The 24,640-nt window shown below is 43.9% G+C and overlaps 1 protein-coding gene across 1 annotated transcript in view; it reads right to left on the bottom strand.

Moving 5' to 3' along the window:
• The window catches only part of SCAMP1 (secretory carrier membrane protein 1), a 1,252,061-nt gene that overhangs the window by 325,873 nt on the left and 901,548 nt on the right, over positions 1–24,640 (bottom strand). Inside the window, exon 8 of the mRNA XM_044063705.1 lies at positions 2,132–2,249. Within this exon, the coding sequence (XP_043919640.1) occupies positions 2,132–2,249 (118 nt within the window). The remainder of the gene's footprint in view (positions 1–2,131; positions 2,250–24,640) is intronic.

The following is a 24,640-nucleotide window of genomic DNA, read 5'->3' as shown; positions in this document are numbered from 1 at the left end:
CACCAGTACCTCACTCCATTATGAAGTTTTTGCTTTTTTTTTCATTGATTCACATGATAAATTCTCTAATCCTGTGAAATCCATCTCATCCTATTAATTTATCTTGCCCTCTAAATTAGTAATGCTACAAACTGTCATACCAACTGCAGAACAGCTGTACCTTTCCCCTCAAGATTTTTCTACGTCGGCGATAAAGACAATGAATGAAAAGGAACTCAAAATGTTTCTGTGTACCGATGAAGATTCTTTAGCAAATGACCAGCAAAATATTCCTTCCATCTACAACTCTTAATGCAACAAGACAGTAGAAACATGTTGTACATTTTCATTAAGAAGTTCTGCAAAACTAGATACATCAGGGAGTCTGTCTACTGTAACCCTGCATGTCTTTTTAACTTGTGCTAAAAAGTTGTAAAGAATAAGGCTGCTTGTGGACTTCAAAATGACTCACATTTTCTTTCTACTTACCAAATCATATCCTGACTCTATATAAGAAGGAAATATTTGACACAGGTCTCATCTAAGAGTGTTAGGCATCAGTCTGAGTCTAATGCAATTGCATTTCTTGAATAAGATCTGTAAAAGTCAAAATGGTTATGAAACAGGGAAAGACTATATATCACACCACCCTTTCCTTTTCACAGGAAACCAAGCTAGGAAAATTTGGGAGTCTATGGCAGAACTGACTTGCTCGCAAAAGTAGCACTGTGAGTGCAACATCTCTACTGCATAAAGAACCAGATGGAAGTACCCTGGCTGTGCAACTGAATGTGCTACATAAAAGCTAATCATGTGTCACAGAATGACACACTGATTCTGGAAGAATAGTTATCAAATGGACAAATATCTAAAAAATGTCTAGAAATAAGCCTTTAGGTAAATGATATTTGTGAAAAATGGTGCAGACTACATGGATATCCACGACGCATCAGATGGGAACAGCCCCAGTGAATATGATGTGTAATGTTTAATGTAACAGCAGTACAAGCTCTTGAGTCTTGAAAGGGCAACTCAGAATTGTGTGCATTAGGGCTATGCAAACCTAATCTTCAATTCTGTGATCAGTTTAAATCAAACTTAAAAAGACTGAAAGGGCTGCAATCTGTCCAGCAAAAATTTTTTAACTTGCCAATTTTTTCAAGCTTTCTGACCTCCCTTTGACATCCCATCTTTATAGAGTCGCTGCGCTTTCACAGCCCTCCACTGCACTCCTTTCTGTCTCCACACAATCTTTGGTTCTATGCTGCTGCATGGGATGTTCTACTGGTAACTTTTTTGGGGGGGATAACCCCCTCCAATATCTTTTTTTCAAAAAGGCTGACTGCGGTTCTTCAACCCAGTCTTAATCGGCCAGTAACCCTTATGCCTAGTGGTATGCCCTTCTTTGTATGCCTCAGTCTCTTCTGGTTCGGTGTGTTAATTAGGACACAGCTGGGGCCACTGTCAGCATCAAGGGTGGTAGAAATGAAGTGTCATTTGGTCTTGGCTTTCAGCCTTTCTTCACCACCAAATAAAAGCATTACATTTCATATCAGATGGTTAAAAACAATATCCAGAAGAAATAAAGGACATGGTGGGGGCACTAAATAATTGTATAAGAATTAAATAAGATGTGCCTGTCACAACCTGAAATAGAGTGTGTCTGCACAGTGCTGAAGTGTGACAGGCTGGTATACAACTGATAAGCAGCAGTGTACAAAACTGGTGACCACGGATGAAACAGACTATGAGGGCACAGAACTCATTTCCTAAGTGAAAAGGTTTCAAAAATCAAAGAACTTGTCTAATAAATAAACTGACTGACCTTAGTGACAGCATAAATGTGGATAAGGTTCATCATGAAAAAAGCATTTTGCAAATGAACATTCTAAGGCAAAACTATGAGATGGTAATGAAGACCAGTGATCATTAAGAAAACTATAACATGGTAATGAAGATCAGCGTTAATAAGGAGGTAAATCACTTGTCCACATGGAAAAGTACTGTCAATTGCCAAAAAAGAAAAACTCACAGATATCTCCAGTAGTTCATCTCTGTTAACAAGTCCATTAACAGATTTTATAAACAAGGAATTGCAACTACTACTAAAAAGCTGCTCTAAATTTGACTCACTGTAAAAGTGGAAACTTACCTTTTTGAACATGATCATAGAAGTGACTGCTGAAGCTGTAAACAAAGCTGTTACAATTACCATAATAATACCAACAGGAATGCTTGTGTTCAAGCCTGTAAGGGCTGAAATCCATCCACTGTAACAGAAGAAAAACAAGATGCATGACATTTCTGCAAATGTATGACAAAAACTGTAACATATCAAACTTTTACCAGTGTTACTTAATCAACCATAGAACATACGAATGTGAATACATTGTAAGTAAACTGATTCTGCAGCATTACAATGGGCAGGCCCAGAAGCTTCAATTAAATTAGCAAAAACAGAACAGGTTACTTTTTTTCTGTTTTTAATACATTTATATCAACAGTCTCCTTTGCACAAGCAGCCACTGTTGTGGCTTCACAACCCAGAGATGAATATTCGTAAAGTACAGTTTAGTACCTACCATAAATGTAGATGTTTGAGTGTTCACACTGCTGCAGTCATCACACTTGGGTTATCCTGCCATCAGGTGGTCCCGCAGTTGGCCAGAGTTCCAAAGTCTTGGTCCGATATTGGTTGCTGTCGCTTCTTCCTTGACGTCAGTGCGCCAGGGGTATACAAGATGCATCCGACGCCATTTTCTTCACTTTTTCTTGCCCCAGATGTCAGGTGACCCCAATAGTTAGGCAATATATATTTTTATATAAAAACATACATATAAAAATAAAACAATACCTTCAGTCACAAGCAAATACACCACAGAGGTTGTATAGGATAGAAAGGTATAGATAAGTCCAGCTAGTTCAGAGGGGATGGAGGGAGGGCAACCTGGACTGCAGCAGTGTGAACACTCGAACATCTACATTTATGGTAGGTACAAAACTGTACTATGTTCATCGTGTTACACTGCTGCAGTCATTACACTTGGGTTGAATCCCAAAGCTAAGGATGGGTGGTGGAACTAAACAGGGTTTGCAGAGGCTAGTAGGCCCTGCAGAACTGCAGTGGCAAAGCCAGCTCTGGTTTTAGAGTATAGAGGTAAGTGATAGTGCTTGATGAAGGTGTGCACTGAACTCCAAGTTGCAGCCTCCAAAATATCCTTGGTTGGTACTCCTCTGAGGAAGGCTGTTCATGTTGCTGTAGCCCTGGTGGAAAGGGGCCTGATGTTACCAGACATAGATTTCCCATGGTGTGTGTAGCAGAAACGGATACAATGTCCTATTCATTTTGAAATGGTCTGTTTTGAGATAGCTTTTCCTTGAGATCCTGCAGCATAGGATACAAAGAGCTGGTCAGATTTTCTGAAAGCCTTAGTTTTATCCAAGTAGTAACGTAATTGCCTGTGAATGTCCAAAGAGTGTAGGAGCCTTTCCCCTTTGTTCTGGGGGTTTGGATAAAAGATGGGCAAATGAATGGTTTGGTTTAGGGCCACACTGGATACCACCTTTGGCATAAAGGAAGGGTTAGTTCGTAAAGAGACTCTGTCGTGATGAAAAATGATGAAAGGCTCCACTGCCATTAGGGCCTGTAGTTCTGAGACTCTTCATGCTGAAGTTATTGCTAGCAGCAGGGCAGTTTTCCATGACAGGAACTGTAGATCAGCTGTGAAAGATGGTTCAAAGGGCGGAAGTGTAAGCTTTTCCAAAACAAAGTTGAGATCCCAAGTTGGTGTTGGTGCTCTCTGGGGCGGTCTTATGTCTTAGCCCCTCTGAGGAACTATCTTAGTAATGGATGTGAAAATATAGGAGGATCCGTGTTGTACTGAGCTGAAATAGCTGAGGCGTAGATCTTAATAGATGAGAAGGAAAGTCCTTTGTGCAACATCTCAGTTAAATATTGAAGAATCTGAGGAATATTTGGGACAAGGGGATTTTGGCCTTTAGTCTTTTCCATTTGTCTGAATAGACTTTCCTGGTACTGGGTCTTCTGGCCTCCAGAATGACGAACATCACAGCTTTAGAGAGAAGTGCTGACTGGTTGATTAGGCAATTTGCCATGCAGCCAGATTTAAAGTCTTGAGCTGGCTGTGTAGAATCTGATTGTTTTGCTGAGTGAACAGGTGAGGAATTGTAGGTAAAATCTATGTTGGGCCCTGAGCCATGTTCCTTAGTATTGGATACCAGTGTTGGCGTGGCCAGTCTGGAGCAATGAGTATCATTTGTGGCCTCTCTAATCTGGCTTTCAGCAGCACCTTTGCCAGAAGAGGCAGTGGAGGAAAGGCATACACTGTCAATGTTTTCCAACTGAATGAAAGGGCGTCCACTTTCCAAGCTAGTGTGTGGTATGTCCTTGTGCAGAATTTCCATAGTTGGTAGTTTTGGGGGGAAGCAAACAGATCTATGTCTGGGCTCTCCCATTTTTGAGTTATCATTGCGAATACTTGTGGATCTAGTTTCCACTTGTGAGGATCTATGATGTTTCTGCTTAGATCGTCTGCCAGTGTGTTTTTCTTTCCTGGCAGGAACTGTGCTTGTAGTTGAACTTGGTAGGTCAGTGCTGTGTTCCACAAGGTCATTGCTTGTCTGCATAGGGGGTAGGAGTGGGTGCCCCCTTGCTTGTTTATGTACCACATCACTGTGGTGTTGTCCGTCTTTATTAGGAGTTGTCCTGGATGTAGGAGGTCCTTGAAAGCTGTTAGGGCATTTTGTATAGCTAGCATCTCTTTTTGATTGATATGTAGATGCCTTTGGTTTGCAGACCATTTGCCCTGAATACACTGTCCTGCCATGTGTGCTCCCAGGCATAATCTGATGCATCTGTTGTTACAGTTTGCCTGGCTGTGGGTAAGGTAAAAGGCTGACCCTTGTTGAGGTTACATGCCTGAGCCCACCATAGAAACTCCTGTTGAAGACAGAGAATGAGTGGAATTATTGTTTCCAAGCTGTGGCTGTGTTGAGTCCATATGCTTTTCAGATACCACTGTAATTTCCTCATATGCAGTTTTGCAAATGGTATTAGTAGTATGCAAGATGCCATGAATCCCAAGGTCTGCAGAATTTTTCTTGCAGGGAGTTGGGTCTTTGTTGCCATCATTTTGAACTATTGAGTCAGTTGTCCTTGCTTGTCTGGTGTGAGATAAGCCATCTGGGCCATTGTATTTAAGCTGGCACCCAGGAATATTATGTCTTGTGAGGGCATTAGTTTTGACTTCTTTTCGTTTACTATGTACCCTAGGCAACTTAGTAGGTTTTGAAAAACGCCAGATGCTTTAATAGAATGTCCTTGCTTTCTGCTTGAATAAGGCAGTCGTCCAGGTATGGATATATTTGAATCCCTCTTTTTCTGCAGTATGCAATTATTGGTGCCAGGCATTTTGTGAAGACCCTGGGCGCAATAGATAAGCCAAAGGGCAGTGCAGAGAATTGGTAATGGGTTGAACCTGCAATAAATCGGAGGTATCTTCTGCAATTTTGTCCGATAGGGCCATGCAGGTATGCCTCCTTGAGGTCCAACGTTAATAGCTAAGCCTTCTTGCCCAGCATGGGAAGAAGTTTCTGTAGTGTTAGCATCTTGAATTTGGGTACTTCCAGATATGTGTTTAGAATTGAGAGGTCCAGAATGGGTCTCCAGGCTTTGTCCTTTCGGGGAACTAGAAACAGTCTTAAGTAAAATCCTTGTCCTTGCTCCTGTATAGGAACCTGTTGAATGGCTCTCATGTCCATGAGGGCTGAAATTTGCTTTTGAGCCTCTGCCCAATGATTTGGTGGCAGGTTTGGCATTCCTTTTATCCTTGGCAAAGTGTGAAAGTGGAATCGGTATCCTTGAGATACAATATTTAGGACCCATTTGTCTTTTGTGATGATGTGCCAATTGTCTGCAAAAAGTGCTAGTTTTCCCCCCAAGGGAGCTGCCAAGAGGGTTTTGCTTGGTAGTCTGAGGGGTAAGTCATTGTGTTTGTCTTCTGGTAGTTTGAGACCTGTCTTCTTCTCCTTTTTGGGTTGTGGCACCCCATTGTCGAGGCTGGTAAGAGCCTTGTGGCTGGCTTCTGCCCCTTGGGCGTCTGTATCTGCCCCTCTGTGGTCTGGCAGAAGCTGGAAAGGACCAGTTTTTGGTTGGCCAATTTCTGCTGAAACGAGGGGGTTGAACCTGTAAAAAATCCTTGACCGTCTGCATAGATTTTGCATTATCCTCCATTTTCTTTAAAACTTCTTCTGCTTTTACACCAAATAAAACATCCTGCTGTAAAGGTGCATCCAATAACTTTGCTTTAACATGATCAGGTAAAGTTTGTTCTTTTAACCAAGCATGCCTACGTATGACAGACCCTGACACTGCTGCTCTACAAGAAGCTTCCAATGAATCAAATTCACATTGCAAAGTATGTTTTCCCACTTGTTCAGATGAATGCAACAAATCTTGCATTTCCTTGTAATCTGGCTGTTCTGTATGTGCGAGCATTTTTGGTTTTAATTCATAGGTTCATAGGTAGATACTAGGCTATCTGCCTTAGGGCATTTATAAGCCTAGCCAGAGTGTATTTGGCTTCCACCTCCCTATTAGATTAGCTAACTGTGCCTCTGTAAAGTAGGTCACAGAAGGTACCCTTTTAAGATTAGTTTACTGTGCCTCTGTCTAACAGGGACACAGAAGAGATCCCAGGGGTGAATTTGCGATTTCCCATCCACGTGTCCAGATTTCGCTTGAAGAGGGTCAGCGAGGGGCTATGTCTAACATGAATTGGGATTCTATTGCAGAGTGAGGGGAGCCTCTGGGAAATGAATCTGTCCCTCCAGCATGTCCTATTGAGACATCAGATATTGTTGATATTTCAGCATTTGAAACTGACAATTTAAGGCCCTCATAGCTAGAGTAGCTGAGGTATATACTTTCTTTCCCCATCTGTCTAGTACTCTAGAATCCCTTTCAGAGGGAACAGGATTTTTAGCAATAGAGGCCTTAACACCTTTGGGACCCTGGGAAATGGTTTCTGGGTCAGCAGCAGGGCTTTTATACAGGAATTTGTGTGAGTCAGGGACTCTGTAGTATCTGTCTGGTTTGGCTGGTGCAGGAGGTAGTGAGTCTGGGTTAAGGCTAGATTCTGAATATACATCATCCACAATGTCTAACACAGGTGGAATAGCAAGTGATCTGTGCTGGGTAAGTAAAAGGAACTCTCAGAGCCTTTTCTTAGAAGAGTAATCCTGGCCTTCCCAGTGGAAATGTTCCCTCATAGTATGTAAGGTTTCCCCAAAAGAGTAGTCTTCTGGGGGAGATGCAGAAGGGATAGACTCTTCAGCATCAAAATCTTCATAAGTGGGAAAGGAATATTCCTGTTCCTCAGAAGAGTCTGAGGAAACTGAAACCTGGTAAGAGGAAGTGTAGTCCTCCTCCTGCCTTGGCCTTTTATCAGGAGGGGGATGGGAACCCCTGATCAGGGTAATTAAGTCTTCAGCCATCTTAAGCATCTGTTTCTTAGGCATGGGGCCTTGTACTGGAGACTGCTGTACAGTCTTCTTTGTTTTTAAAGAAGTTTTTAGTTTTGCATAGGATTTAATAGTAAGTGTAGTCGGTCTGAAGACACCTTCTGCAACTGAAGGCGTTTCAACTGCACCAGAATCTCCTTCAGGCATGGAGTCAGAAGGGCCTAAAGATAAAGGTTGTGGAGACCTAGCAATCTCCGCTTGTGAATCGGATGTCGCCTGGGGTTCTGAATCAGCAGTCGTCAGGGGCTTTGTAGGTGCCTCACTGAAAACCGGAGAACCGGCAACTGGCCTAGCAGAGGCCTCGGAGTCCGGTTTGGACCTCGGCTGCCTGTCCTTATCTTTGCATTTTGTATGCATTACGGTCGTCGGTTGCTCCGACGGCATGGTATAATTAAATTTCCTACCAAAATAATGTTGGGCGAAATCAAACCAACGTTTAATAGTTCGTTTATTAAACCTAGCACAAAACCGACAACCTGTGACGTCGTGGTCTGGGTCTAGGCAAGGAATACAATAAGAGTGAAAGTCCTTATAAGGTATTTGCTTCCCACAAAAAATGCAATTGTTAACTTTTTCTGACATCGGACTGAGGCAAGAAAAGGTTCCCAACGGGGTACTTAGCTTTATGAAGACTTCGGTCTGTAATTCGATTTGAAAATCTCAGGAGTCGGCCGACCGGCACTTGCGAACTGCTTCTGCTTCGGGTACCGTGCGGCAAGAAAGACTGAAGAAAATGGCGTCGGATGCATCTTATATACCCCTGGCGCACTGAAGTCAGGGAAGAAGTGACAGCAACTGATGCCGGAACAAGACTTTGGAACTCTGGCCGACTGCGGGACCGCCTGATGGCAGGATAACCCAAGTGTGATGACTGCAGCAGTGTAACACGATGAACATCTTCTCCACTGTTTGTACTACATTCAACCTCTAACTACCAGACCCATCAATCCACTTCCCCTTTTCCCATTTTTACAATGGGGTCAGGCTGTCAATTCAAAAGTGATGATCACCTAGAACAAAAGTTTACACTGCCTGGTGGCTGATCTTCAGAATTAAACAAAATGACCTAAAACAGCAAACATTAAAACCAAAACTAGACTAAATAATGAATTACTACAATTAAATGCTGCAAGAATTTATAGATATTACAACTGTACAGCACAGTCTGACTCAAGAGATACATACTCATGCTTCTATAACAAAATAATGAATGCCTCCTCTTAACTCGGTATCAGAAATGGATCATGGTCTTAAATGGGGCCCTAGGCAAGGTAATGGACCCCCCCACCCCAAAGTCATTCTGGTGTCCCAACACTTGTCTCTCTTCCCCCAATTATCATAAACATTGTTCAACGCTGTCAGCATGCATACTATTTTCTTCTTTACTTTTGAAATGAAGTCAAAGATGTGGATTTACTTTAAAACTTGTAGTCTCTTTTCAGGGTAGACCCTTTGTGGTATTTATCCTACTAGGGGAAATTTGGCAAGGCATCTGGGAACTCCCCCTACTCTTTTTGACAGCTCAGGTGATGCAAAACATCACCTACCCGCAACACAGGCAGATGGGGCCTCCATTTAATATCTTATCTGAAGGACAGTAACCCCCCCCCACCTTATACTGCACTACAGTGTCAACAATCCATCTACATGGTGTGCAAATAGAACAAGCAGCCTTCTGCATCAAAGGTGAGTATGCTACATGTTGTGCTACTAACACTGCTTTTAAATTTTATAGCACAAGCACTAATGACCATTTGCTAAAAAAGAGTTACATACTGAAAAAAGACTTATCATGAAAGTACAGTTGTGTACACTTAGCATAAATGTAGATGTTCGAGTGTATTCACTGTTGCAGTCATTACATTTGGGTAATCTGCTGGCAGGTTGCCCTGAGTCGGCCTGAATAACAAAGTCTTGGGTCCTGCGTCAGTTGCTGTCCCTTCTTCCATGACGTCAGGTTGTCAGGGGTATAAAACATGCAGCTGATGCTATTACATCAGTTTTTCTTGCCCCAGATGTCAGGTGCCCCCCAAATGGGGAGCAAATATTATATTGATATATATATATATATATATATATATATATATATGTATGTATATGTGTATATATATATATATATATATATATATATATATATATATATATATATATATAAACAGAAATATACATAAATGCACTTTTAGCAACATAAACTTTACCTTCATCCAACAGCAAATACACCACAAAGGCTTTAGTATATAGTGAAGGAAAGAAAAAGATACAGAAAAGGGGGATGGCGGGTGGGTAAACCGGACTGTAACAGTGAATACACTCGAACATCTACATTTATGGTAAGTGTACACATCTGTACTCTGTTCTTCGTGTTTCACTGTTGCAGTCATTACATTTGGGTAGAATCCCAAAGCTATGGATGGGAGGATGGAGCTAAACAGCATTAGGAGTGGCTATAAGGCCCTGCAGGACTGCAGTGGCAAAGCCTGCCCTGGATTTGGAGAAGAGAGGCAAATGATAATGCTTTGTGAAGGCATGAACAGAGCTCCAAGTAGCAGCCTCTAGAATGTCTTTGGTTGGAACCCCTCTGAGAAAAGCTGCTGAGGTACAGGCAGCCCTGGTGGACTGAGATCTGATCCCCTTGGGCACAGGTTTTCCATGGTGCATGTAGCAGAAACAAATGCAGTGGTTTATCCACTTAGAAATAGTCTGCTTTGATATAGCCTTCCCCTCTGACCCCGCAGCAAATGCTACCGGTAGTTGCTCAGACTTTCTTAGAGACTTGGTCCTGTTCAAGTAGAATCTTAGTTGTTTGTGTACGTCCAATGAATGCAGAATCCGCTCCACCTTGTTCTGCGGATTTGGGTAAAAAGTTGGCAGGTGAATTGTCTGGTTAAAAGCCACACTGGATACCACCTTAGGCATAAAAGATGAATTGGTCCTGAGGGACACCCTGCCCGGGTAAAATGTAATAAAAGGCTCCACAGCCATGAGAGCCTGTAGTTCTGAAACCCTTCTTGCTGAAGTGACTGCCAAGAGAAAAGCTGTTTTCCAATATATAAATTTTATATCCGCAGTAGCTGCTGGTTCAAAAGGAGGCAGGGTGAGTTTTTCCTGCACAAAATTGAGGTCCCATGCAGGAGTTGGTGATCTTCTGGGAGGCCTTAAATTTTTAGCCCCTTTAAGATACTGTTTAAGCAGAGGATGAGAAAAGAGGGGAGGCTCTGTGTTGTAATGAGTAGAGATGGCAGAGGCATGGATTTTTATTGACGAAAAAGATAGGCTCTTGTCAAGCATCTCAGTCAAATATTGTAAAATTTTTTGCTTTGCTGTGTCTGTTCCTTGTGCTTGGTTCCAAACACAGAATCTCTTCCATTTATCAGCATAAGATTTTCTAGTAACTAGGTCTTCTGGCTTCCAAAATAACATCCATCACAGACTTATTTGAGAAGTGTTGTTTGAATAATTAAATGATCAGCCATGCTGCCGGGTTCAGAGTTTGGAGCTGAGTGTGCAGAATTTGATTGCTCTGCTGAGACAGTAGATGAGGTATTTGAGGCAAGCACCAAGGGGGAAGTTAAGACATATTCCTTAGAAGTGGGTACCAGTGTTGTCGAGGCCAGTCGAGAGCAACTAGGATCATTTTTGTTTTTTTCTGTCTGACTTTTAGTAAAAACTTGGAGAGAAGAGACAGAGAGGGAAAGGCATAGACTGATAGGTTTTCCAGCTGAAGGATAGGGCATCCACTTTCCCTGCTTTTTTGTGATGAATTCTCGTGCAGAATTTGTCCAGCTGATAATTTTGGGGAGAGGCAAATAGATCTATGTCTGGGCTCCCCCATTTCCGTGTTAACATGCTGAAGATTTGTGGATCCAGTTTCCATTTGTGTGGGTCCATAAGATTTTTGCTTAGGTCGTCTGCCAGAGTATTTTGTTTTCCTGGCAGGAATTGAGCTTGACGATGTATTTGGTAAGTCAAAGCTGTGTCCCACAATGCCATGGCTAGTCTGCACAGGGGGTAGGAATGTGTACCCCCCTGCTTGTATATGTACCACATAACCATGGTGTTGTCCGTCTTTATCAGTAGTTGTCCTGGATGAAGTAAGTCCTTGAAGGCTGCCAGAGCATTCTCAATAGCTAGCATCTCTTTCTGGTTGATATGCAGATGCATTTGGTTTGGGCTCCATTCGCCCTGAATGCATCTCCCCGCCAGGTGGGCCCCCCAAGCACAGCCTGATGCGTTTGTAGTTAGGGTTTGGGTGGCAGGGGGTAGAGTGAATGACAGTCCCTTGTTTTGGTGACATGTCTCCGCCCACCAAAGAAACTCCTGTTGTAGGCAGGGGATGAGAGGAATCATTGTTTCCAGACTGTGACAATGTTGGCTCCATAAACTTTTTAGGTACCATTGAAGTTTCCTCATATGCAGTCTTGCATATGGAATTAGTAGAATGCAGGATGCCATGAACCCAAAAGCCTGCAGAATTTGTCTTGCAGATAACTGGGTTTTTGTTGCCATTTCTTTGAAGTATATTGTCAGTTGCCTTTGTTTGTCTGGCATAAGGTAAGCCATCTGGGCAGTTGTATTCAAGCTTGCACCCAGGAATGTAATTATTTGAGAGGGTACCAGTTGGGATTTCTTTTCATTTATTGTGTACCCTAGGCATGCTAGAAGCCTTTTTACAAATGCCAGATGTTGAAGAAGTGTGTCCTTGTCCTCTGCATGAATGAGACCTTCGTCCAGATAAGGATAAATTTGTATGCCTCTGTCTGCAGAATGCAATTACTGGTGCCAGGCACTTTGTAAAGACCCTGGGCGCAGTAGATAAGCCAAAGGGCAGTGCAGAGAATTGGTAATGTAAAAAACCTTTCTTGAAGTGGAGGTATATTCTGCATGATTCCCCTACTGGGATATGCAGGTATGCCTCTTTTAAGTCTAGAGTCACCAACCAAGCGTTTCTGCATGGCATAGGCAGTAGCTGTTGCAAAGTCAGCATTCTGAATTTTGGAATGTCCAGGAACGTGTTCAAAATCGATAAATCCAGTATTGGACGCCAAGAGCTGTCTTTTCTGGGTACCAGGAAAAGTCTTGAATAAAAACCTTGTCCTTTTTCCTTTTCTGGAATTGGTTGAATAGCCCTCACATCCATGAGGGAAATTACTTGTTTCTGAGCCTCTGCCCACTGATTTTGTGGCAGATCTGGCCATCCGTTTGGAATTGGCAAAGTATGGAAACAAAATTTGTACCCCTGGGATACTACGTTCAATACCCACTTGTCCAGGGTAATTACCTGCCAATTTTGAGCATGAAGTGATAGTTTTCCCCCCAAGGGGGCTGCCAAAAGATAAGTGCTCGGTGATGGTAGAGGAAAGTCATTGAGACTGCTTACTGTAGGGTTGTCCTTTGTTTCCTCCAGATTTGGAGGTGGAGGCACCCCACTGGTTTGACCTGTAAGACCCCTGTGATTGGTATCTAGAGCCTTTTGAGCGCCTGGATTTGCCTTGAGTGGCTCTGTTGGACACAGGAAAGGACCAGTTTTTAGTAGGCCAGTGCCAACTGAACCTGGGTGGCTGCACCTGCAAGAAATCTTTTACAGTTTGCATAAATTTAGCTTTGTCTTGGGCGGCCATGGTGGTGCAGCGGTTAATGTTGTCGCCTCACTGCAAGAGAATGTCCGATTCGATCCTTGGCTGGGGTGCCTTCTGTGCAGAGTCTGCATGTCCTCCCTGTGGTCGCGTGGGTTTCCTCCAGGTGCTCCAGTTTCCTCCCACATCCCAAAGACATGCTGTAGGTGGATTGGACACACTAAATTGGCCCTAGGTGTGAGTGCGTGCGTGTGCCTTCTGCGGAAGGTTGGGCGCCGGGCTGGCAACTCGACACCATAAAAACTCCATTGCCAATCATGAGTGGACAGGTGATCCGCTGTGGCGACCCCTAACTGGGAAAAAGACGAAAGAAGAAGAAGAAGATAGATTTAGCTTTGTCTTCCATTTTCTTTAAAACCTCTTCTGCCTTATTACAAAACAGAGTGTCATGCTGCAAGGGGGCATCCAAGAATTTAGCTTTAACATGCTCAGGCAGATTTTGCTCCTTGAGCCAGGCATGCCTTCTAATCACAGATCCAGTAACTGCGGCCCTGCAAGAGGCCTCCAAGGAATCAAAACCACATTGCAAAGTATGCTTTCCAACCTGTTCTGCTGAATGCAATAATTCTTGTAACTCTTTTTCACACAACAAGAAATCAACATCATTTTCTGTTTAAGTAGGGCCACAACATGCTGCTGATATTTAAGCATATGAAACTGGCAGTTTAAGGCTCTGATTGCCAAGGTAGCAGACGTATAAAAGTACAGTTTTGTACCTACCATAAATGTAGATGTTCGAAGATCCACATTGCTGCAGTCATAACCTGTGGGTAGTCCGCTGTCCTCGGTCGGCCCGAATACCAAAGTATTAGGCTGGCGTCGGTCATGGGCGCTCAGATCTGACGTCAGTGCGTCCCGGTATTAAAGCGCATGACCGACGTCATATCCTCAGTCTTTTCTTGCCCCAGATGTCAGAAGGCCCAAAAAGAAAGGCCACAGCCTAAAATAGAAAAAACCGTCAAAACCCAAGTACAAAAATATCTACAACCTAAACCAACAAACACTCCAAACTACAGAGGGGAAGGAGGGAGGGTAAATTGGACTGCAGCAATGTGGATCTTCGAACATCTACATTTATGGTAGGTACAAAACTGTACTATGTTCTTCATCTCACATTGCTGCAGTCATAACCTGTGGGTAGAATCCCAAAGCAAAAGTAAAGGGAGGTTGGCCAAATCATAAAGCATTGGGGGCTGCTAATAAGCCCTGCAAGACTGCAGTGGCAAACCCAGCCCTAGATTTGGAATAAAGAGGAAGATGGTAATGTTTAGAAAAAGTGTGCACTGAACTCCAAGTAGCTGCTTCCAAAATATCTTTGGTAGCTACTCCCCTCAAAAAAGCAGTAGAAGTGGCAGTAGCCCTAGTGGAATGAGGTCTGATTCCACGCGGAATCTCCTTACCATGATGAGAATAACAAAAGGCAATACAATGACCAATCCACTTAGAAATAGTTTGTTTAGAAACAGGTTTCCCCTGAGAGCTCAAAGCAAAAGAAACAAATAACTGTTGAGACTGTCTGAAACTTTTAGTCCTGCTCAAATAATAACGCAACTGCCTGTGAATATCCAAAGTGTGCAAAATTTTCTCCCCTTTATTTTGGGGATCAGCATAAAAAGTAGGCAAATGAATAGATTGGTTCAGGGCCACATTTGAAACCACTTTAGGCATAAAAGTAGGGTTAGTACGCAGAGATACCCTATCCTTATGAAAAATCAGGAAGGGCTCCACTGCCATGAGAGCCTGTAATTCAGATACCCTTCTAGCAGACGTAATGGCCAACAAAAAAGCAGTCTTCCAAGACAAAAACTTTAACTCAGACGTAGCTGCAGGTTCAAAAGGAGGTAAAGTAAGTTTTTCCAACACAAAATTGAGATCCCAGGAAGGAGTAGGAGCTCTACGTGGGGGTCTTATGTTCTTTGCCCTTCTAAGGAATTGTTTAAACAAAGGATGAGAGAATAATGGTGGGTCACAGTCATAGTGAGCAGAAATGGCTGCAGCATGAACTTTACAGAGGAGAAAGACAAACCTTTGTCTAATAATTCTGTAAGATATTGAAGAGAAACACTCAAATTAGGCCTGGAAACATCAAAACTCCTTGCTGTGCTCCAAATAAAAATCTCCTCCATTTATCAGCATAAACTTTCCTTGTACTAGGCCTTCTGGCCTCCAAAATAACATTCAAAACTTGTTGAGGAAGCTTGACCCTCCAGGTTCTAGAACAGAATATGCCAGGCTGTTAGATGCAGGGACTGAATCCTGACATTGAGGAAATGATTGCCGCCTGCGACAAAAGGTGTGCAGTTGAAGCCAAAGCCCAAGGAGCCTCCCGTACTAAACTCCTCAGCAGGGTACCAGTGCTGTCGAGGCCAATCCGAGCTATCAGAATCATGGAGGGCTTGTCTTGTCTGACCTTCAAGAGCACCTTGGGAAGGAGAGGCAGAGGAGGAAAGGCATACGTGAAGATTGCTCCAACTGAATGATAGAGCATCCACTTTCCAAGCTGTGGGATGAAACATCTTTGTGCAAAACTTTGGCAACTGGAAATTTAGTGGAGAAGCGAACAGATCTATGTCTGGAGTCCCCCATATCACTGTCAACTGTCGAAATACATGAGGATCCAACTTCCACTCGTGGGGATCCACCATCTGTCTGCTCAAAACATCTGCTAAGGAGTTCTGTGCTCCTGGCAGAAACCTTGCCTGAAGAGTGAGGTGCATACTGAGAGCAGTCTCCCACAGAATCATAGCTTGTCTGCAAAGAGGTACGAATGGGTTCCCCCTTGCTTGTTGATGTACCACATGACAGTTGTGTTGTCTGTTTGAATCAACACTTGTCCTGGGTGAAGTAAATCCTTGAAAGCCATCAATGCAAATTGGACTGCTAACATCTCCTTCAAGTTGATATGTAAATGTTGAAGTCTGGCAGGCCACGTGTCTTGAACCCACTTTCCATTGAGGTGTGCTCCCCAAGCCTTGTCCGAGGCATCTGTCGTTAAGATCTGACTCGCCTCTGGTCGGGTCACAGAGAGTCCCTTGTTTAGGTGACATTCCTGAGCCCACCACAAAAATTCCTTTTGAATGCAAGGTATTATTTGAATGAGTGTCCAGATCGTGGCAGTGTTGTGTCCATACATTTTTGAGACACCATTGTAGCTTCCTCATATGCAGTTTGGCATTGGGAAGCACCAGAATACAAGATGCCATGAACCCCAAGGCTTGAAGGACTGTCCTTGCAGTCAGCCTGGACTGTAGAGACAATTACTGGAAGTAAAGTGTAAGGTTTCTCTGCTTGTCCGGGGTCAAAAAAGCCATCTGGGAAGCTGTATTCAGTCTCACACCCAGAAAGCACATTTCCTGAGAGGGTACTAGACTGGACTTTGTTTCGTTCACAGAATACCCTAGGCACCTTAACACTGCCATAACATACTGTAGATGGTGAAGAAGCTTGTTTTCGTCTTGAGCAAGAATCAGGCAATCGTCCAAATAAGGATAAATTTGTATTCCTCTTAACCTTAAGAAGGCTATCACCGGGGCCAGAACCTTTGTGAACACCCTGGGCAGTAGATAAGCCAAAGGGCAATGCAGAGAACTGATAATGTAAAGTCCCAGCCAAACGCAGGAATCTCCTGCAACTGGGTCTGATAGGAATATGAAGATAAGCCTCTTTGAGATCCAGAGTTACCATCCAGTGGTCTTTGCCCAACAGAGGCAGAAGTTGTTGCAACGTCAACATTTTGAATTTTGGAATGTCCAGGTATGTGTTGAGGATAGATAAATCCAAAATTGGTCTCCAAGTGTTTCCTTTCTTTGGTACAAGAAACAGGCGAGAATAAAATCCTAGGCCCACTTCTGACATAGGGACCTGCTGTATAGCCCCCATTTGAAGAAGTAAAGAAATCTGTTTGTGAGCCTCTACTCTTTGCTGAGGAGGAACGTCTGGCATGCCTTTGAAAGGAGGCAATGTGTGGAAATAAAACTTGTAGCCTCGGTTTATAATGTCCAGTACCCATTTGTCCTGGGTGACTAAAAGCCAGTTTTGCTTGAAAAGTGCTAACTTTCCTCCCAAAGGAGCTGCCAGACAGGAGGGATCTGGCAGCTGAAGATGCAGGTCATTGGGTCTGTTTACGAAAGGATTGGCCCCTGCCCTCACTTGTAGATGGTGCAGGGGAACTCCACGTTCTAGGCCTGAAAGAACCCTGAGCTCTGCCCCTACCATGTCTAGATCTGCCCCTAGACTGTAAATCAGAAGAAGAGTAAGCCCATCCCTTAGTAAGCCAATTTCTGCTAAACTTAGGGGGCTGCACCTGCAAAAAATCTTTAACAGTCTGCATAGACTTAGCCTTGTCTTCCATTTTCTTTAAGACAGACTCCACAGGAGGACCAAACAAAACTTCAGACTGTAAAGGAGCATCCAAAATTCTAGCTTTAACATGCTCTGACAAACTCTGATCCTTAAGCCAGGCGTGCCTGCGAATAACTGATCCAGTGGCAGCCACCCTAGAAGAAGCCTGTAAAGCATCGAAACCACACTGCAAGGAATGCTTACCCACCTGATCAGAGGCATGAACCAACTCCTGTAATTCCTTACATTCTATGCCCTCTGCCAAAGCATCTACCTTAGATTTTAATTGAGTAAGGAGAAAATTCTGGTACTTTAACATATGAAACTGGCAATTCAAAGCCCTCATTGCTAGAGTGGAAGAGGTGTACACTTTTTTACCCCACCTACCCAAAGCTCTAGATTCTTTATCCATAGGCAGAAGCCCTGACACCCTTAGGTCCCTGACTAATAGTTTCTGGGTCAGCCCTTGGGCTCTTATACAGATATTTATGAGCCTCAGGCACCCTGTAATACCTATCAGGTTTAACTGGCGCAGGAGGCAAAGAGTCTGGATTAAGGGAAGCCTCAGAGAAAACATCCTGAACAACATCCAAAACAGGAGGAATAGCTAAGGGCCGATGTTGAGGCAAAAACAAAAATTCCCTAAGCCTCTTTCGGGAATCCGAGAAATCCTGACCTTCCCATTTAAAATGCTCCCTCATAGAATGCAAGGTTTCTGAGAAGGAAAAATCCTCTGGAGGAGAAGCAGAAGGACTGGAATCCTCTGCATCCGAATCTGAATAAGGAGGAAAATCCTGAGTGTCTTCAGCCGAAGACTCTGAGTAATCTGAAGCCTGTTCCAAACTTTCCACTTCTGGCTCCACCCTAGGCCTCTTATCTGGAGGGGGCATAGAACCCCTGATTAAGGAAATTAAATCTTCTGCCATTTTAAGCATGTGTTTTTTAGGCACAGAGCCTGCAGAACTAGGACTGACACCTGAGGAGGGCAAACCAGGCCTGCCCTTAGAAGGTACCTTAGAGACTGAAGGAGAAGGCCTAACCACCTTAGGCAAAGAAGGGAGTACAGCAACCTGAGAGGCCCCTTCAGCCTGACCTGACTCCTGTGAGGCCACATCTTGCAAAATTAATGTCTCCCCCTGAGACTCAGCTGAAACCTCGGCTGGATCTACAGATTCCAGCGTAGTTTCTAAAGAACCGGCGTCCGGAACGGACGACTCATCCTGCTTGGGCCTTAACGACTTATCCTTGTGCTTCTTAGCAGAAGCGGGCGTCGGAGGATCCGACGGCATATTGTAATTACACCGCTTCCCAAAGACCAGCCTAGCGCAATCTAACCTATGTTTAATGGTGCGCTTATTAAACCTAGCACAAAGCGACACCCACTACGTGTGCTCAGGCCCCAAACAAGGAATACAAAGAGTGGTAATCCCTATGCGGTATTTGTTTCCCACAAGAAATACAATTATTCACTTTTTCTGACATCCGGAATTAACTGAGGCAAGAAAAACAAAATATTCCAACGGGGTACTTAGCCCAACTTGGTTTTGGTCTGAAACTCGAAATACGAAAATTTCAGAACGCCGAACGGCACTTGCAAACGCTGCTTCTGCTTCGGACCATGCGGCAAAAAAGACTGAGGATATGACGTCGGTCATGCGCTTTAATACCGGGACGCACTGACGTCAGATTTGAGCGCCCATGACCGACGCCAGCCTAATACTTTGGTATTCGGGCCAACCGAGGACAGCGGACTACCCACAGGTTATGACTGCAGCAATGTGAGATGAAGAACATCCTTCTTTCCCCATCTATCCAGTGCCCTGGAATCTCTATCAGAGGGGATAGGATTTTTGGCTGTAGAGGCCTTAACACCTTTGGGATCCTGTGAAATAGTCTCAGGGTCAGCAGCAGGATTTTTGAATAAAATTTGTGGGAGTCAGGAACCCTGTAATATCTGCCTGGCTTACTAGGAGCCGGAGGGTAGGGAATCAGGAACCATGCTAGATTCCGAAAACACATCAACAATGTCTAACACAGGAGGTATAGCCAAAGGCCTATGCTGAGGAAGAAAAAGGAAATCCCTAAGCCTCTTATTTGATTCAGAGAAATCCTAACTCTCCCAGTGGAAATGTTCCCTTAAAGTATGCAAAGTTTCTCCAAAAGAGTAATCCTCAGGAGGAGATGCAGACAGGATGGATTCCTCTGCATCAGAATCCTCATAGGGTGGAATTGAAAATTCCTGATCAGGAAAGGAATCAAAAATTCCTGATCAGGAAAGGAATCAGAAGAAATGGAAACCTGATCTGAAGATTCATAATCAGTGCCGAACATCTACATTTATGGTAGGTACACAACTGTACTATGTTCATCGTGTTTCACTGTTGCAGTCATTACACTTGGGTTGAATTCCAAAGCTGAGGTTGGGTGGCTGGGCCTAAATAGAGTTTGGAGTGACTATGAGGCCCTGCAGAACTGCAGTGGCAAAGCCTGCTCTGGATTTAGAGTAGAGAGGTAAATGGTAGTGCTTTGTAAAAGTGTGCACTGAAGTCCATGTTGCAGCCTCCAAAATGTCCTTGGTTGGTACTCCTCTGAGGAAGGCTGCTGCTCTGGTAGAATGTGGCCTAATGCCCTTGGGCACTGATTTGCCATGTTGTGAACAGCAGAAATGAATGCAGTGGCCTATCCATTTTGAAATAGTCTGCTTTGAAATGGCTTTTCCTTGTGAACCTGCAGCATATGCCACTAAGAGTTGCTCAGTCTTTCTGAAGGCTTTAGTCTTGTCGATGTAAAAGCTTAGCTGTCTGTGTATGTCCAAAGAATGCAGAAGTCTCTCCCCCTTATTCTGTGGGTTTGGATAAAAGATAGGCAAATGTATGGTTTGGTTAAGAGCCACGCTGGACACTACCTTAGGCATAAATGACGGGTTTGTCCTTGGAGAAACCCTATCCTGATGGAAAATAATAAAAGGTTCCACAGCCATTAGTGCCTGCAACTCTGAGACTCTTCTTGCTGAAGTTATTGCTAGGAGAAGAGTGGCTTTCCATGACAAGTATTTTATCTCTGCTGTATTGGTTGGCTGAAAAGGAGGCATTGTGAGTTTTTCCAAGACAAAACTGAGGTCCCATGCAGGTATTGGAGCTCTCCTTGGAGGTCTTATGTTTTTGGCCCCTCTGAGAAACTGTCTTAGCAGTGGATGAGAAAAAATAGGTGGGTCCGTACTGTAATGAGCTGAAATGGCAGAGGCATGGATCTTAATTGATGAGAAAGATAGGCCTTTGTCCAGCATCTCAGTTAGGTATTGCAAAATCTGAGGAATATTTGGTACAAGCGATTCAATTCCCTGCCCTTGGTTCCAAGCACAGAATCTCTTCCATTTTTCTGCATAAGATTTTCTGGTGCTGGGCCTCCTGGCTTCCAAAATAACATCCATAACTGCTTTAGAGAGAGGTATGTTCTGAATGATTACATTATCTGCCATGCAGCCAGATTTAGGGTTCTGAGTTGGCTGTGCAGGATCTGATTGTTCTGTTGGGTCAGCAAATGAGGTATTAGAGGCAATGTCCAGGCTGGGCCTTGAGACAAGCTCTTTAGGATTGGGTACCAGTGCTGGCGTGGCCATTCTGGGGCAATCAGTATCATTTTTGGCTTCTCTTGTCTGACCTTTAGAAGTACCTTGGAGAGGACAGGCAGAGGAGGGAAGGAATATACTGTAAGGGCTTTCCAGCTGAATGAAAGGGCGTCCACTTTCCATGCTTGCTTGTGGTAAGACCGAGTGCAGAATCTTTGTAGCTGGCAGTTGTGAGGGGAGGCAAATAGATCTATGTCTGGGCATCCCCATTTCCCTGTTATCATGTTGAAGATTTGTGGATCTAGTTTCCACTCGTGAGGATCCATGAGGTTTCTGCTTAGTTCGTCTGCCAAAGTATTGGTCTTTCCTGGCAGGAATTGTGCTTGCAGATGTACTTGATAAATCAATGCTGTGTTCCACAAAGTCATGGCTTGCCTGCAGAGGGGGTAGGAATGTGTGCCCCCTTGCTTGTTTATGTACCACGACTGTAGTATTGTCCGTCTTTATCAGTAGTTGTCCTGGATGAAGTAGGTCCTTGAAGGTTGTCAGGGCATTTTGTACAGCTAGCTAGCATCTCTTTTTGATTGATATGAAGATGCATTTGGTTTGTGGGCCATGTGCCCTGAATACATTTTCCTTCCATGTGCGCCCACCAGGCATAATCTGATGCATCTGTTGTTAGTGTCTGCCTGGCAGTGGGTAAGGTGAATGGCTGCCCCTTATTGTGGTGACATGCCTGTGCCCACCACTGAAATTCCTGTTGCAGGCAGGGAATGAGAGTAATTACTGTTTCCAGGCTGTGGCAATGTTGAGTCCAAACACATTTTAGATACCACTGTAGTTTCCTCATATGCAGTCTTGCATATGGAATTAGTAGAATGCAAGATGCCATGTAGCACAGAGCCTGCAGATTTTTTCTTGCAGATAACTGGGTCTTTGTTGCCATGTCTCTGAAGTAAGAAGTCAGATGCCTTTGTTTGTCTGGCGTGAGATAAGCCATCTCAGCAGTTGTATTTAAGCTTGCACCTAGAAATATTATCTCTTGAGAGAGTACTAGTTTTGATTTCTTTTCGTTTACTGTGTACCCTAGGCAAATTAGTAATCTTTTTACAAACGCCAGATTGCTTGAATAAGGCAGTCGACCAAGTACGGATATATTTGAATTCCTCTTTGTCTGCAAAATGCAATTACTGGTGCCAGGCATTTTGTGAAGACCCTGGGCGCAGTAGATAAGCCAAAGAGCAGTGCAGAGAATTGGTAGTGCATTGAGCCAGCTATGAATCTGAGGTATCTTCTGCAAGATTGTCTGATTGGGACATGCAGGTATACCTCTTTGAGGTCCAAAGTTACAAGCCAAGCCTTCTTGTCCAGCATGGGCAGAAGCTGCTGTAGAGTCAACATTTTGAATTTTGGGACGTCCAGAAAAATATTTAGAATAGACAGGTCCAGAATTGGTCTCCAGGCTTTGTCCTTTCTTGGTACTAAGAAAAGTCTTGAGTAAAATCCTTGTCCCTGCTCTTGTTGTGGCACTGGCTGAATAGCCCCCATGTCCATGAGAGATGAAACTTGTTTTTGTGCCTCTTGCCATTGATTGTGTGGCAGGTCTGGCATACCTTTTGCTTTTGGAAGGGTGTGAAAGTGGAACCTGTAGCCTTGAGAAACTATATTTAAGACCCATTTGTCCTGGGTGATCTTGTGCCAGTTTTGTGAAAAAAGTGCTAGCTTTCCCCCCTAAGGGTGCTGCCAAAAAGTAAGTGCTTGGCACTGGCAGAGGGAAGTCATTGGGACTGTTTTCTATAAGGCTGTGATTTGTCTTCTCCGCTTTTGGAGGTAGAAGCACCCCATTGTTTGGGCCTGTATGAGCCCTGGGGCTGTTGCCTGCCTCTAGGGCATCTGAATATGGTTCTTTGTGGTCTGTCTGACACTGGAAAGGACCAATTCTTAGAGGGCCAGTTCCTGCTAAATCTGGGTGGCTATACCTGTAAGAAATCCTTTACTGTCTGCATAGATTTTGCCTCATCCTCCATTTTCTTCAACACCTCTTCTGCCTTAACACCAAACAAAGTACCATGCTGTAATGGAGCATCCAATAATTTTGCTTTAACATGATCAGGCAGATTCTGTTCCTTTAACCAAGCATGCCTTCTAATAACAGAACCTGTAACAGCGGCCCTGCACGAGGTCTCCAGTGAATCATAGCCACATTGCAAAGTATGTTTTCCCACTTGTTCAGCTGCATGCAATAAATCCTGCAAATCTTTGTTCTCAGAACATTCAGAATTTGTCAACGTGTTTTGTTTTAACAAAGACATTAAGTATTGCTGATATTTGAGCATATGAAGTTGACAATTTAAAGCCCTTACAGCCAAGGTAGCAGAAGTGTAAACTTGTTTCCCCCCATCTGTCCAAAGCCCTAGAATCTCTATCTGAGGGGACAGGGTTTTTGGCAGAAACAGCCCTGACCTCTTTGGGACCCTGTGAGATAGTTTCTGGGTCAGCAGCAGGGTTTTTGTAAAGAAATTTACGGGAGTCTGGAACCCTGTAGTATCTGTCCGGCTTAACAGGGGCAGGAGGTAAAGAGTCTGGAGACAGGCCGGACTCTGAAAAAACATCATCTACTATGTCTAGAACAGGGGGAATTGCAAGAGGTCTGTGCTGAGGAAGTAAAAGAAAGTCTTCAAGTCTTTTCTTAGAATCAGAATAATCCTGGCTCTCCCAATGGAAATGCTCCCTCATGGTATGCAGGGTTTCCCCAAATGAATAGTCCTCAGGAGGAGAAGCTGACGGAATAGAATCTTCAGCATCAGAATCCTCATAGGGAGGAAAAGAATATCCCTGATCAGAAGAGGAATCAGAGGAAATGGAAACCTGATCAGAGGAATCATATTCAGTGTCTTGCCTAGGCCTCTTATCAGGAGGGGGATGGGAACCCCTGATCAAAGTAATTAGGTCTTCGGCCATTTTCAGCATCTGTTTCTTAGGCAAGAAGTCTGTCCTGGAGAATGCTGTACTGGCTTCCTTGTCTTTAAAACTGTTTTAGACTTTGTCTTGGATGCTGAAGTAGGCTTTATATAAAGTTGTGTAGGTCTGAAGACACCCTCAGAAGCCGATGCCTGCTAAGCGGCTCCGGACCCATCTGAGGGATTAATTTCCGAAGGGCCAATACCTTGAGTATCCAGAGGCCTAGCTGTCTCCACGTGAGAGTCGGAGGCGGCCTGTGGCTCTCAGGTAGTGGGAGTCAGGGGCTGGGAAAGCACCTCACTGAGCACCGGTGAACCGGCGACTGGCCTAGAAGAGGCTTCGCCGTCGGTTTTGGACCTCGGATGCTTGCCCTTGTCTTTATCCTTGCGCTTTTTTATGAATTCCGGTCGTCGGTTGTTCTGACAGCATTATGTATTTAAACCTACTGCCAAAATAATGAAAAGCAAAATCGTACCGACGCTTAATAGTGCGTTGGTTAAATCTAGCACAAAACCGACAACTAGCAACGTCGTGGTCAAGGCCTAGGCAAGGAATACAGTAAGAGTGGAAATCCTTATGAGGTATTTACTTCCCACAAGAAATACAATTGTTAACT

This window comes from Protopterus annectens, chromosome 2.part2, assembly GCF_019279795.1.
Source record: "Protopterus annectens isolate FY-2018-M chromosome 2.part2, PAN1.0, whole genome shotgun sequence".
Classification (NCBI taxonomy): Eukaryota; Metazoa; Chordata; order Ceratodontiformes; family Protopteridae; genus Protopterus; species Protopterus annectens.
The sequence above is the reverse complement of the archived record's forward strand: the minus strand, read 5'-3'. Positions and strand labels throughout refer to the sequence as shown.